The sequence below is a fragment of the Lactuca virosa genome, chromosome 9, assembly GCF_052849685.1.
Source record: "Lactuca virosa cultivar CGN04683 chromosome 9, Lactuca_virosa_CGN04683_v6, whole genome shotgun sequence".
Lineage (NCBI taxonomy): Eukaryota > Viridiplantae > Streptophyta > Magnoliopsida > Asterales > Asteraceae > Lactuca > Lactuca virosa.
The window spans coordinates 83,121,564-83,138,631 of record NC_136434.1 but is presented as its reverse complement, the minus strand read 5'-3'; the positions used below and the strand labels follow the sequence as shown (position 1 = coordinate 83,138,631).

The 17,068-nt window shown below is 30.8% G+C and overlaps 1 protein-coding gene and 1 non-coding gene across 2 annotated transcripts; one reads left to right on the top strand and one right to left on the bottom strand.

The window, feature by feature from the left end:
* Positions 1-14,059: 14,059 nt before the first annotated feature.
* Positions 14,060-14,606, bottom strand: LOC145139451 (uncharacterized). The gene is made up of 2 exons (XM_079073273.1): positions 14,219-14,606; positions 14,060-14,133 (listed from the first exon to the last, which is right to left on the bottom strand). Exons 1-2 carry the CDS (start codon positions 14,604-14,606, stop codon positions 14,060-14,062), a joined length of 462 nt encoding a protein of 153 aa, XP_078929399.1.
* A 1,038-nt stretch (positions 14,607-15,644) lies between these two features.
* Positions 15,645-15,750, top strand: LOC145141770 (small nucleolar RNA R71). The gene has a single exon (XR_013722964.1). It is a non-coding gene; the product is annotated as a small nucleolar RNA R71 (small nucleolar RNA).
* Positions 15,751-17,068: the final 1,318 nt, after the last annotated feature.

Here is a 17,068-nt window from a genome sequence, read left to right as displayed (position 1 = left end):
AAATAGGTTTATTTTTGGATGTTTGACTATTAGTTAATTATTTAGGTTCAATTTATAATTAGTAATTGAAGGTTTTATATTTCGTAAATTTTTGATACTTTTACTATTAATGATTTGACTAGATTATAATTCGCGTTAAACGCGGGTGAACATATAAAAAAAGACATACAAATGTTTATATATATATATATATATATATATATATATATATATATATATATATATTGCATAATAATTATTAAAAAAAGTTATGGTTATTGATATTATTGGAATATGCAAAAGATACATTGAAATCTTTAAATATCTATAATCGTTGAAGAACCTCTTTGTACAAAACCTTTTTTTTTAATTAGTTGAACGACATTCTTATCACATATGAGTACCTTCAAAATCATAGATAATTACATTAGTGTAATTTGACGAAAGATTGATAGGTAAAATGCTAGGGGCAAGACATTTAGCTTTTTTCTTTTTCTTGAAAAGATGAATCGTCACTTGAATCCATTATTTTGTTTTACTGTTAATGTTGCTTATAAAAGTTAAATATAAATATATAGGTATATTGATAAGTTTTATTATTTTATATGAGCAAAGTAATAATTATAATAGGACAACATTATCTAAAAAATAAATGCTTGAAATATTTTTTGAGGGAAAAAATCGGGATCATTAAAAAAAATTATATAAGGAAAATACAAATTTAGATTTGGTAAAATTATGTATGAAATTATTGAAGAATATTATTTTGGAGAGAATTGTATTTTGTAAGGTATAATAATATGACAAAATTGGAAATATGTATATTTGTTGTGTAAATTTATAAATATTATTATTACTATACAAAGATAAAACAAAGTAAGTTGATATGTTATACAAAATAAAAAAATTTAATCACTTTGTTTTAGTGTTAATGTTGCTTATAAAATCGATATATATATATATATATATATATATATATATATATATATATATATATATATATATATAATTTTATATGAGGAAAGTAATAATTATAAGGGGACAACATTATCTAAAAATAAATGCTTTAAATATTTTTAGATGGAAAATCGGTCATCGAGATCACTAAAAAAATTTATGTATGGAAAATAAAATTTTAAATTAGGTTTAAAATTGTGGATGAAATTAATGACGGATAGATTGATAGGTTACGATTGAATCCAATTTTGAAAAGTTTAAATTTGATAAAGGAAACGCGTAAGTTATCAAAATAAATTTTTTTATGGATATAAGGAAAATACAAATTTAAATTTGATAAAGGAACGCTTAAGAAATAAATGCTTGAAATATTTTTGGAGGGAAAAAATCGAGATCGTTAAAAAAGTTTATATAAAGGAAATACAAATTTAAATTGGGTAAATTATAGATGAAATTAATGACCATTAATTTTGTAGGTTACAATCGGAATCCCATTTTGGAAAGTTTGAATTTGATAAAGGAAATGCATAAGTCGTCAAAATATAAAATTTTAAATGCGGGGAAATATATAAAAAAAATACATAAAGTTATAAATAGTCAACACAATAAAAAAAATAAGATAAAGCAATATATATATATATATATATATATATATATATATATCCTAATAAATAAGAATCATTTTGCCACATATTATTTTCTCATTCATTTTGTCAAATGACAATTTTTGGTATTTTTGAATTAATTATTTTTCACTTGTCATTATTCTATGTTTTTCAGTTATTTAAAAATGTTGCTTAATTATATTGTTATATAAGCATAAACATTTTAATTAGACGTTTTCTTTCATAATAAGATTACTTAATTTAAACTTATATTGACAACTGATATACCGTTTTTTCACTGCATTAAATATTAAGAACTATTTCATTTATTAAAATAAAGTGATAGAGTATAATTTATGGAATGTTAAATGTTATATGAATTTTGATTTTAGTATATCATCAACGAAAATTCTTTTCTAAATCATGATTGGTTTATTTTAAATTGATTATGAATATAAGCGTTAGCGTTTATGTTTGTTTTTATTTATTTGGTGTTCGCAAGAACTTTGCATTAGACTTGGCACAACTTTGAATAATATTGGTATATCATGTAATTTGGTATATATCTTTCAATTATATGAAACATCAAATAATGACATTTCATTACTATTGTGATAATTTAGTTTATATATTACATTTTTACTAATGTTAACAGTCTTATTTTTTTCTAATAACCGTAACGCTTTTACTAAATGTACATCTTACAAATATCCTAATATCTTATAAATTTTTTATCTTACTTTATAATTTTTCATAACTATGCTATTTTCAAGATTACTGTCTTAAATATAAAAATTTTGTTCACTCATTTCGACCAAAAAGGGTTTCCCATGACCGAGATATGACCTTTCAAGGACATGGACAGATTAGGGAAGAATGTTGAAATAAAAGCTTTGGCTTTTTAAATAAAAAAACACATACGCACATTGCTAGTAACTATATATGTTAAAAACAAAATAGAAATTACAAAGCACTTTGTATCCACTGAACACGGTTACAACAACTCAAAAGAAATTTAGAAATTTCAATTCAAAACATTACAGATTAAAGTCAAAGTACATTGCTATTAACTAAATCTGTTAAATACCAAGAATTATGGGCAAATATGTCAAATTAATAGCAGTGTAATATTAATAATTAAAAACACTGTAGGGTAAATGGTAGTTGTTAATCATCAACTACCATGCAATCCAAACAATCTCAGAAAAATTTAATTACCTAAGACACACATACATACATACATACATACATACATACAGTTAATCAAAAGTCACTATACTTTTCTCATGGGCATTTTATCAAACATGTAGAGTGCAACATCAAATGCGAGGTTGAAAAGACAAAAGTAAAAGATTGAAAAACTAATACTAACATTTATAATCAAGATTATTCATGCATTCAAAGATCACAGTAAAATACAACACTAATGAGAATCAAAAATCAAATACAATTAATAAAAATTAAGAACATCATATTAAAGAAGGAACCTGGATGATGAACGTGATGCTGCAAAGGGTCTGTATAAAACATAATATACGAACCGTAGAACATGATTTATACATAACTTTCAACAATGATTATGGAAAAGATATCAAATTTCGAATTCTTTGATTCTTTGAAATTGAGCAACGATATCCTGTAATCTTGTAGATATGTTTCATATAATAGATATGAATTGAAAGAATATATACGAAAGGTGATAGTTAAGAACGTGATTTTAATTACGAAGGAACGAAATTTACTTTCAAAAATTATGATGAGGTTTCAATGAGTTGAATACATTCCTTTTATAAATGATATCAACATTAAATCAAGTAGTCAAACTTTCAAATTTAGTCAATATTAATTTAATTTAATTTAATTTTAGGATGACATCATCAAAATGATCCAAGGGTTGAAATTAATCAAGAAAACACAATGAATGGTCTTGATTGTTGAAGATGATGTCATAAGGTTTCTCTTTTAATATATATAAAGATTATCATTTATGTGGTTGATTGTGAGGAGGAAAATACAAAAGATTAGATAGGTTAGCAGTGTTCTCTATCACGAAAGACATGTTAGGCATGTTGAATGTTAGATGTGTATTTCCACCCAAATAAATAATAAATTTCACTATTTGGTTGCACTAAAGGATATCATAAGAAAGAGTAAATTACACGAATGGTCCCTATGGTTTAGGGTAATTTGCACGTTTGGTCCCTAACTTATTTTTTAACTCGGAAGGTCCCTACTGTTTGTTTTTGTTACGCGTTTGGTCTCTGTCCTACCTAAAAAGACTATTTTGCCATTAATTTTTTTATTTATTTTAATAGCCAGACCCCCAACCCCACCCTATCACCTCACCTTACCTCGTTAATTGTTTTTTAGCACATTTTTGAATTTAGACTACGGTCTATTATTTAATTTCACTTTTGTAATATTTTGACCCGAAGTTAAATCAGTTTTGCGAGAACTGTCGAATCGGAACCAATTAATTGTGAAACTTTAAACGCTATTTCCTGGATAATCGTAAATCGAAATTATATTTTGTTGTCAATTTTTAATCACCACGACCGATTCAATCACCAAGAACTTTAAAAAAAATTACGTAGTCGGGATTGACGGCACACAAATCAAGGCAAGAATGGAAGCTTTAACATCAAGCATGACATCATGCATGGTACAAGACCATGCATGTATGTGTGTCTCTCACAAATGATCAATCCTACTTCAAAGATCACCCATGCACTCCTCCCTATCTCTCTCACGTTTTTTATATCCATCTCTCAATTATCTATTATGTACATACACATACATGTGTGTATATGTTGTATATCTTCAAGTCTCTAGCCATATCTTCCAAGATTGATTGTAGTACATTCAAGATTAGATTTAGTACACCCATTATCCTTTTAAAATCATTCAAGTGCTCAATTTCTTCCTCTTTATCTCATATTCTCGAACTCTCTCACCCTCTCTCTTTCTCTCTCTCACTCTCTCTCTCTCTCGTATGTATCTTCGACGAGCCAATAAGCCAATAGGATGCCACACACCTTTTGCATCCCTCTCCAGCCACCCATCCTTCTTAGATCACAACCCAAACACCCCCTGCCTTGCTTCAACTGCTACTGTCGAGCGTCAACAAAACAACCCGAGACGAGGGCTTAACTGTCGAGGAAGAAGCCATCGGAAAAAGCTCGGCTGCCACCCTCTCCGTCGTCGTTTTCAGCCTCTTCCAACCACCTCTCGTCGCCTCCTACCCCTTCAAATGATTGTAGGTGAGTTCCATTCCCCTTTTCCTTACCAAAACAGACCCGATGAGTGAACAACCGCCAGCCTTGCGACACCATGGCCGACGGCGTTTGCACCTCCAGTGACCCCCTCTGGTGATTCTGTTGAGTCTAAAAATTTGTTTTCCCGGTTCCTTGGGTGTATTTGGTCAAGTCTCGAGTGTTTTTTCGTTTAAAAAGATCACCAGTTGAAAAATGAGAAAACCCCATGTCGGGTCCCGAAAATCGAAACTAACTTGCCACACACAACTAAGATGAGTTCTACGACCCCTTTTATCTTGCAAAAGCATTCCGGAGAGAAGACACACAAATTCACGTTTACATTAAGAGTATTTATGATTATTTCGTTATTCACGTTTACGTTACGTTTTTACGTTCATTTGCATTTTAATTTACGTTTCTTGCGTGTATTCATGTTATTTATGTTTATTTACGTTACCATGTTACTTTATTCATTTATGTTTATTTATGTCATTTAAGTTTAGATATTTTTGTTTAAGCTTGTATTACGTTTATATGTACATTACTCGTAATATTTACAATAAAATTTCATTTATATGTACATATCATTAACAAATAACAATGATAATCATTGTATTAAGAAAATATACACATAGCTCATTTTATGTTAATTTATTACAAAAAATGGTTATAGAGTGTATATATATGCTTTTTGTACATAAAAAGCTATATATATATATATATATATATATATATATATATATATATATATATATATATATACGTTTAGGTTATTCTATTCTAACTAATTATTGTGCGGACGTATGGACAATGTTATTCTTTGAGAATGATAAAGAAAATATGTTGTTTGATAATATAAATACGCTCAATCTTACATAACTATTGTCATTAACACACATTCTCACTAATTAAATCGTCTATAAGGTTATTATACACTTATTATTATTATTCTCATTTCTATCAGAATGTTGTCAGAATGTTTATTGAGTCGTATTATCTCAGAATGAAAATGAGTGAAAAACGATATGTGAGAACAAAAATAAATAATAATTAGCGAGAATGCATGAAAATGACGATATTTTTGTAAGGTTGAACGTATTCGCATTACTAAACAACTTATTCAATTAGTAATTCTCATAGAATAACATTGTCCACACATCCGCACAATAATTAGTTAGAATACTAAAACCTAGCTCTCTCTCACTCTCTCTCTCTCTCTCTCTCTCTCTCTCTCTCTCTCTCTCTATATATATATATATATATATATATATATATATATATATATATATATATATATATATATATATTAAATGTTTTATCACCAAAATGGTTATAGTGAATACATATAACATTTATGATTTAAAATAGGAAATAGTATATATATATATATATATATATATATATATATATATATATATATATATATATATGTGTGTGTGTGTGTGTGTGTGTATAATTGTCATTTATACTTATATTTGTCGAACAAATACAAAAATATATATTATAATTGTATGTGATAATAATTTTTTTCTTTTATTGTAGCGTCCGCAGATTCGGACTAGTCAATTTAGAGACGATCAGCATAAAAAAATGACTTTTTGATATAGGGTTATTTAGAATAAATAATCTTAACTAAGTTGTAGTATATGTCACAAGGTTTCCGTAAATATAAAGAACGCTGAAATCCGAGTTATAACGAAGAAGTTATGACTTGTCGAAGTTTCGCGACAAAAACCGACACGACACCCGGAATCGTAAAAAGTGAGTTTATGATAGATTACTTTTTAGCCTTAGGGGTCTAAATTAAAGTTGTATAGTACGTCTCTACATTCGTGTGGATATAAAGAACGTCAAAAATGGAGTTCGTATGCAAAGTTATGACCTTCCGAAGTTACAGCTGTCTGAGGGCATGACACGTGTCAGAAACCCTAATCTGACTGAACTCACGACGTGAGCATAAAAACTCACGACGTGAGGAGTCAAATTGCCACATTTCGGACCTAGAAGGTGCGTGACGAGGCTACGAAGGGACAAGTTCTAAGCTCGCGACGTGAGCAATGATATCTCACGACGTGAGGAGTCATATGGCCACCTTCCGAAGATAGGGACGCAAATGGCAAGTCTACGAGGTGAGCAGGCTTGGCTCACGACGTGAGTTTTATAAACTCACGATGTGAGAGTCCAAAAACTTGTTATAAATAGTAGGTTCAACCTCAGCCAATCTCACACCTAAAATTCTTCTTTCTCTCTTGTTTGTTGAAGGCGTTTCGCATCCCGAGCCCACCGATCACGAACCGTTGACCGTTTTTAGTTAGATTCTATCAACTCACGCTATTAAGGTGAGTGCATATTATTTTCATCTTACACATAGATATGAAGTATTTTATATAAAATACGTGCTATGTGTGCATATTATTTGAATACTTGCTTTCTATGCCGGATGAACGATTTTATACATGTTTTAAATGATTTAAATTGTATATGTATTTTATATCTACAAAAATCTTGGGGTAAAACATTGGTAGATGAAATAGTTGGTGTGTGATGAAATAAAATGATGAGAGGTCTCAATTTTTAAGATGATCTAGTCATCCAAGACAACGACCACAGACTATTCTAAACAGTCCATTAGAACGTTAGCAGGTTCGTAACCTGTAAGTGTTTTTGAACTGAGTGTGTTCACTAGGTATTTTTGAACTGAGTGTGTTCATTAGGTATTTTTGAACTGAGTGTGTTCACCAGGTATTTTTGAACTGAGTGTGTTCACCAGATGTTATTACGTGGTCACCAGTTATAATCTATGAACCCTGGCAACTATGGATTTAGTGTCTGTTGTATAAACCTTGGTAACGATGTACTTCGTTCCTATTCCTTAGGGAAATTTCTTATAAATGAGTGGTAGATAATTCTAAGGGTAGATCCTTAAGAGTAAAAGAAGATAATGGGGATATGTAATTGGGTTGATTGTTTGATGATTAAATATAATAATTATATTATTGTGGGTTGAAAACCATATGTGCTCACCAGGTTTCCCAACCTGACGCACTCAAGCTTATTTGTATCACAGGTGTCGATATGAAGCTACTTTACACTGAGAGATTTAAAAGAGATGTAGATCACTAGTGTAAATGAATGTAAGTTCTGTTTATGCTTATGTTTCTGTATTGACGACGACATCCCAAATGTTTTAAATGAATAAAATACATTTCTTCGGAAATGCTTTGATAAAGTATTTATCATGTATTTTCTGGGAACAAATTCCGCAACATTTTTATTAAAAGGGTACTCTGATTTTTATAAAGCATAAACAAAATCGGTCTTTTCTGGCCGTGAAAATGGGGATGTCACATTTATCTACGATTAACTTGTTGTTTATTTGGTTGATTTCACATTGATTGAAATCTGGTTTTAGTTGAAATGCAGCCCTTATGTTGCCTTATTTTTGTTAAAAAACTTTTGTGGTTTTACACTTAAAATTTGTTAAACTTTACAACTAAAGTTTCAAACACATACATTTGTAGTATTGTAAAACTCGGGATTTCTATGTGAATTTAATATTCATCAAACTAAGAACACAAACTTAGTAAAAAATTCTAAAATAACTGTTAATCTTTGAGAACAGAGAACGTTGTGCATAGATCTATACGGGTTGACACATCCGCATGTGGTTGCTAGCTACAAGCCTACAACCTTTGTCTGACAAGTCCAAACGGGCGATAACTTCTTATTTTTTACCTCTTTACAAAGTTGATGAAACGTTGGTGAGACTACAACACCACCCATTTGTAGTGTTTCGTAGAGGCTGATTCAAGTCACATAGCTCGGCTATAAACTCGACATAGCCCTAAAATTCACTATAAAAAGCAATTGTATAAGATTGAAATAGGATTTATTCATTACAAAATACTAATACGAGTTGAAATATGATTGTATGTAGTATAAGGTTATACATTTAGACCATCGGTTAAGTGTTAATGTATTATTTATGTAAAATAAACACTTAATAATGTGTAACATGAAATTATGTTGATTTTAAACTTATGTATCATAAGTAAATCAGTATCCATACATGTATGCATGGTTCTAATGTTTATAAAATTCAATATAACACTTCTAAAATCTTGATATATTTGATAAAATTCAATAATTATATGATTTATCATTTTTTATGTTTATAAAATAGTCACGCCTTGAAAAATGTCATGGCTCACCAAGGCTCTTCATGACTTAATTTTGACCTTGCCGTCAAACTCACGCCTCATGTTATTTAGAACCTTGCTTGTACGGGATTACAATTACAATTACACCTAAGTCAGGTCAATCCTTTTCATTATTATTTTATACTTGTTTTATAAAAGTAACTTTTTATATAATCTGATAGCCGTTCGTTTTTATATAAAATTCCACTTTCAACAAAATACATAAAGTCAAACCTTGTGGAACTCACCAACAATTTTTTTAGCGTATTTTAAACGCCTGTATTCTCAGGAGTTTAGAAGCTGGAGTATGGCATGCATTGCATGGAAAATGTATTTCCTTGCCTTTTGTTGGGCTTTATGTTTAGACATTTATGTTATTTTGAATTGCGCTTTGATGAACTTGTTTATGTATTATCACCCTTTCGTGACACCAAGTAATGTAAATTTATACTCGAATATATGGAAGAATGTAATATATTATGTTAAATTCTTGTAATGTTCAATATATGTTTGGAACTGTGATCCAACGTTAGAGTTGTAACCCCAACACCTCCGTCATCGGCCGAGGTGTGACGCTGGGCGCATCACATAATGTACAAAATATATTCGAATCATATAAAATGAAGTATGTTGCTATTTTTTATCATCGAGAAATGTATATGATCTTGTAACTCAAAAACACGATCATTATGATCATGTAACATAAAACACGATCGTGTAACCATGTGTGTGTGTCATGTACAGAGCTATGAGACGCGAAACATTTCTCTTAAAATTGTGATTTCACTTAAAACTTTCCAGCTCCAGCTTCCTCATGTGTTTCAACCAAGGTTCTTAAAAGCTCGTCATGGCTCCGCCATGGCATGTCATGGCTCCAAAGTTTATACATACCGCCAAGTTTTAACAAATGTCGCATTAGCTCATATATGTGTATAGAAATAAATAATAGTATAAAATACATATAAAAATATTAATTATATACAAAATTGCCTCCTTATGTCACGCTTTACAAACGACATGTCTCGCCAAGGCTCAAAAAAGCTTGAGGCTTGACATTGCCGCCAAGTCACGCCTTACGTTATTTAGAACCTTCGTTTCAACTCCAGTTATGCTCCAAGTTGTGTCCAAATTCTTCCTGAATAGTGCTCCACTTCAAATGGCCTTAAATAGACATCAAAACATGAAATATAAGAGTTGTACATTAGTTACACTAAAACCCACACAAATGTAGAAAATAGAATAAATTATGACACTAAAAATCTAACAGAAAATGATGCATAAAATGATATCTAACATTGACCTTACTAGTATTACTAATGATTTTGCATCGAAAAATATATATAAAATTATATTTTATAAATATATTATTGTAGGTCGTTGTTTATATCATACTTGATAAAAAAAATGAATTATGCAAAGATGAAAAAAACTAAGGGTACGTTTAGTTACTTGATAAAATGACATCTAACATTGACCTAGAAGATGAGAATATTTGGTTTTCCAACACTAATACTTGGACACATCCATCTACATCCATCTCACCCCAACCTCTCCCCATACCAATGTCCAACACATTACCCCCCCCCCCCCACACACACACACAACCAACATTCCACCATCAACACATACCCCTACATCTAAACCCAATATCCATACCCCAGACACACCTACACATACATCCTGCCACAGTGTCACCACTCAGCCACACCCATACATAAATAGGAGTGGTAGATAGGTAGGGGCGGTGGGGTTTGAGTAGAGGGCATGGTATGTGAGTGAGGATGGAATGGTGGTGTGGCAGGTGGGTGTAGGATAGATTGGTGTAGGTATAAGTGTTGTTATAGGTGTATATGGGCATGTCGGGTGGGGGTAGAGGTTGTTGTGAGATGGAGTATGAAGGGTTGATTGAAATAACAAAAACTTGAAAATTTAAAACGATAGAAATTATACATGTAAACATGTTTTAAAAAAAATTAAAATAGAAAATGAAAAACTCAATCGTTTTTAACTAAACACGTTTTATAAATTTTGTGCTTAAAACTGAAAAAGAAAACTTATTTTACATTTTTAAAACGAAAACAATATTTTATAACTGAAGTATGATATACATCCATCAATATTGTTTCTTTTTCAAAATAAAATCTTAAAGATTTAAATTTGTAAGTTTTTGTCCTCTTTTATCTTTTCTAGATGAATTTTAGTAATCGGACCATAAATCATTAAATCAAATCTTGATAATTTTAAGCATATTTTTTTTCCTTTTTGTCCGGGCTTCTAATTTTTTGGACTGACCTTGGATATTTGTTTTGTTTGATAGTATTATGAATATCTTTGTTTATTGTGGGGTATAATATGCTATTTATAATGTAGTTTAGAGTGTTACACTAAAGATAAATGACCCAACTTATTTTTATTGAAAAATTATAGTATTTCTTTGCCCACTATGTAGAGCAATATATAAGATATGTATTTTGGAACGACATATTTGCTAAGTAACACATGCCAATAGTTATAATATAGGTGAAAAGACAGCTCAATTTCAATTTTCGTAACAAAATGATAAATTATTTTGTATGATGACGGATTTTGGTGACCACAATAAATAATCGTCATCCATTGGTGGCAACACATTCAACTCCCTTGCACAAGTTGCAAATCCCATCATTTGTTAATGAAATAATTTTACTATAAATACGGATAGCGTCATTTAATGACCATTAGATTTTTCTTATTTTTTTATTTGTCTTCACCGTTAATGAGCATTATAACAAATATTATTATGAATTTTATAAATGTAAATATATTCATACTACAGCTCACGTCTAATATTCTTTTATAAATATTAATGATAAATAATATTTATTGTAAATATTGGTTGGTTTTACCACAAACAATAGAATAAACATTTTTACAGTTTGACTTTTTATTTTATCTTTTAATTTAGCTTCATATTTCATAAAATGATATGTATCAGTTAATTATAGAAAAACTTCATCAATTACTTATAAGGTCATTATTAGAAAAATACTTTAAAGAATTCATATATAACTCCTTAGGATCCGCCGCCCAATTATATCAACACTCAACAGTGATAACATGAGCACTTAATTGTCTTCCTTTTCTAATCCACACTTCACGAAAAAGCTTCAATTTTTTCGTCACCTTCAATACCCGGATGAATTTATTGCATATGAGCAAGATCCATTGATTTGAGTTTCTTGATTTCCTTTAAAATTTTGAAATAAGTGTTGCTTTCTTCCATAACATTGCGCGAAGAAATACCACCATCAATGCGAATGTCGATATCTATAATCTTCTTTTGCAGACTTGTTTTATATGCAAGTTGTATAATTCTTTTGTCGTCATAAAAAGACTTAAGGTCATTTTCAAAACTTTGAAGTTTCTTGTTAAAGAAACCATTTGGTTCTGCGAAATATCATCATGAGAATGCCAAGAAGATTAAGACCTCCCCTCAAACCTATCCCTTTAGAACCAAGAATGAAAAAGACTAAACGTAGCTAGACCATACTAAATTTCTTTAGAATAATTAGGTTATGGGAAAATGACTTAATATAGTAATAGTTATGAGACCTATGTATTATATGAGTTTATTTAAAGTTATAAAACCTATGTATTATATGAGTTTATTTAAAAGAAATGTTAAATATGAAAGTCTAAACATTTTGAGAAATTTGAATTTATAATAAAAATGAAAAAAATATTGAATTATTAAAATTTAAGTGTTTTCCCTTTTTAAATTAAAAAAAGAATTAAGATAATTAAACGAAGGAAAAAAATGCAACTTTTATTTAGGACTTTTGAAATTAGAAAGAAAATTCATTAATAAAATTTATATATATTTATTATTATATTTATTGCAATTATTACATTTAAATACTATATGAAATTTAATAAAATAAAATTAAAAAAAACGTAAAATGACATGTGGAAAAAAAATGAATTTAAAATAACCAAAAAAATGACATGTTGCAAAATGAAAGATAGAATAACATGTGGCAAAAAAAATATTTATTTATTAGAGTAGATATAATTTTTCGTTTGTACAAATTTAGCCCTTATGGTTTTTTTTCAGAAATAAGTCCTTGAACTTGTTACTTTATACACATCCAGTCCTTATGATTGGTTACTCCATGTTAAATTTTCAGTTTGTATACATTTAGTCCTTGATATATATATATATATATATATATATATATATATATATATATATATATATATATATATATATATATATATATATATATATATATATATATATATATATATATATATATATGCAAAATAAGTCCTTGTTGTTCATATTCAGTATTTATGATCGATTTCTTCAGGTTTTGCTTCTATGACATTTTACATGGGACAATCATTAATAAGATGTTCTTATATATTGCTCATTTGGGAAGTGGAATCCTGTTTCACTTGTACTTTTAATACCATTTAATAGAGGCAGATAAATAGCATTGTACTTTTAATACCAATAAATAAGATTACAAGTTATTTTAACCTATCACTACATGAATTATTCTTTCGCTCATTCGCTTCTTTCTTGAGATACGACACCTCCTCTTCAACAGTTGCAACCACATCTTTAAATCGGGTTCAATTTGACATGTTCTTCATGAACTCCTTGCCAAAATTTGCAATTTTTACCTAGTTTCTTAATTAACAAAAAAAAATTAACATGGATGGATTCTTCATCCCAAAAAAAAATAAAAACGAAGATGCAAGAATTACTCATCCTAAAAAAATAAAAACAAAACAAAACAAATAAAACAAAAAGAAAAGAGAAAAGAAAATGCAAACCGAGCTTGGGTTGCCTCCCGAGAAGCCCTTCTTTTGATGGAGTCGCTCCTTTCTGCTATATGTTGTGCCAGTTGGGAGCGGAATCTCCATGATCTTCTTCATCTCAAGGTGTTTCCTCTTGAAAGTTGCAACCCGTCTTCTATAAGCCTTCTTTGAATCCTCTTTCTTTCTTGGGTTGTTGTATGCATCATGTTTTCTCTTGACTCCTTGAGATTTTTCAGCCATGGTGCTCTTCCTTTTATCTTCAGGCGGGTTCCTTCACTTCCACTTCCATTCTATCAAGCTTGGTCTCCTTACTTTCTTGATCCTCCTCTTCAACTTGAACATGTGGTGTGGTAAAGGGAAAAACTTCAATTGGAAAAATGAATGCCTACTAAGGCTCTCGTGGTATTGAGTAGCGGACGTCCAAGAATAATTGGTACAAATTCAATTGGAAAAACGAATTTCTCAATTGTAACCAACAAGTCTTCATTTATGCCTCGAGCATAAGTCACCGAATAATTAGCCATATAGATTGCCATTCTTTTGGTCTTCCATTCTAGAAGGTCAATCTTTTGATAAAAAGAATAAGGCATCAAATTTATGTTGGCTCCAGAATCGGCTAAAGCAAATGTCTTTGTGGCATTTCCAAATTCACACGACAATGTTAGGCATCCTGGACCTCCCATCTTTGTTGGTATTCCTTCCATGATGACCGTTGAACATTGTTCATTAAGAACAACCTTGGATATATTTTCTAGTTGTTGACGAGTGTCGAGAAGATCTTGATGGAATTTCACGTATTCGGGCATCTTAGTTATTTCTTCAATGAACGAGATATTAATTAAAATACCCTTTACTTGGTTGATGAATCTCTTATGCTCTTATTCTAATTGTAGTGCCCTTGATCGAGAAGGATAACGTAACGGTGGCTGGTACGGCTTGATAAAAGAATTATTTTTCAGAGTATGTTGAGCCCACGACGTGACAGGGACCTGCTCACATCAGGAATATTAGGCACCAACTTGTTTTTCTTCTTTGGTGTTCGCTTCTTGTGACTGTAGAACGGGCTGTTTCATGGCTTTATTTAAGATCACTAGAGGCTCAGAGATGGTTTCTTCTTCAGTGGTTAGGGCCATGACGTGAGGATGTGGTTTTGGATTGGGATTTTTAGATGGTAATCGTTCGTTCACGAGCTTAGTCAATTGCCCGAGTTGATTCTAGATTCTTTTAGTGGAAGATTATTGATTCCTAATTTTAACATCAGTAGCATCATGTCTTTTCTTAGAAGCTTCCATGAATTTATTGAGAATTGACTCAAAATCCGGTTTCGTCTCGAGTGGTGGTTGTTCTTTTTAGTATTAGCCTCGTCCGGTTTGTCGGTACTTTTCTTCTTTAGCCTTCTTGTTTTTTTCATATGGCAACCATTCCCTCTTTGGCTTCCTCCAATCTTCATTAAACCGGTCACCACTAGAGTAGCATACTTGTGCTTTTCGGTTCCCATTCTCATCCAAATAATAATCTTTTTTCAAGTGTGGTTCGTTGCAATTGTCACATCGTACTTGTATTACATGTATCGATTGAACCATCTTTGTTATCCTCCGGTCCATATTCTCGAGTTCAGCCATCACAGCTGCTAAGTTATTGTTTCCTCCATCTCCACTTCATTTCCCTCTTGTAATGTCTTCACGAGGATTGTGATATTCTCTAGAGTGCTTCGCGAATTCTTCTATTAATTCCTTGAGTGTAGCAGGATTTTTCTTTTTTTCATTGGTCCTTGAGAATCAAGGAGTTACCTTGTGGTCACATTTACCCCATCATAGAATATAGAAACCTCTTGTTGCACATTAAGATCGTGTTGAGGGAAATTTCATAAGAATCCCTTGTATCTTTACCAAGCTTCATATAAGGACTCGTCGTCGTTTTTTGAAAGTTTGCTCTCTTCTTCTTGAGTTTGGTTGTCTTTGAAGGAGGGTTGAATTGTTCTATGAATGTTTCACGAAGGTTGGTACAGGTTCTAATAGTTCCACTTGCAAGTGATTTCAACCAAAATTTTGCATCTGTATTAAATGTCACTGGAAGCATCCTTAGTAGTACTGCATCTCTTGAAACATTTGGAACATTGAAGTAAATTACAATGTCTAAGACTTCGTCAATGTGTTTGAAGGCATCTTCATAGTCTTTCCCGGAAAATGGAATATCATTGAGCATCGCGAGAATGTCACCCTTGAGCTCAAAGTTTGTAGCAGCTGGTATTGTGGGCGGAACAAGACCGGGACCATTGTCATTATGCATTCTCCTCTTGTACTCCTCCATCACCATCTCCGCTATGTTGGCCATTTCTTCGACCTCGCTTTTAACCTTTTCTTCTTCTGATTTTCTTTCTGCTCCTAGCTCATATCCGGTTCCTTTCGTGCTTGGAGTCTTCGCAAAGCTTTCGAACTTGTCCACGTGAAAATTGTTACTCGATTCATTAACCTTTTTTATCTTTCTTCTTACGGAATGCGGACTCTGGATCGTCGAGTGGTGTTATGATAGGAAGCTGTGATCCGGTGGTCATATATTACCGAAACAAAACAAAACAAAAACGTAAACACAAACTAAAAAGCAAATAAACTGAGAAACTGAAAATGTCAGTTCTCACGTCATGGGAATGATATGGTCATGACGTGAACACTATAAAATCAGAAAATTTTATTTAAACTGAAAGTTAACTTTTTATGGTCTTTACCCCACAAAAAGGATCGATTAACCTAAATCATTTAAATTAAAAATTGAACTAAGTCGTTCCCCAGTAACGACGCCAAAAACTTGATGTGCACAAATATACCTACCAGTTTTAAATTTATTAACCTAACTAAACTTATCCACTAATGCACTTATAGGGAGTATACCTAGTCAGTTTATAATATAGAAAAGTAAGTCGGATATCGAACTCAAGAAACGATATTTAGCTAATAAAATAACTACTAAAAATTAATCTAAAAACAATAATTAAATTAGGAGGGGGTATCTGATTTTTCAAGTTCAGATTAACTTAACTATTAAATTAACTAGAAACTAAGCAAACAATTAACTAAAGATGATTGTAATCAAGATTATGAACACACTTTCTTTTAGCTTTGAATCTTCCTTTTCCTATGGTTAGTTTCAAGACATGGATTAATTCATTTGGTTACCAATATAAATATTATTAAAAATCTTGATCTGATCTCCTAATGTTTTCACCAATTCATGAACTACTACGCAATGATCATACACAAAGTGGACACAT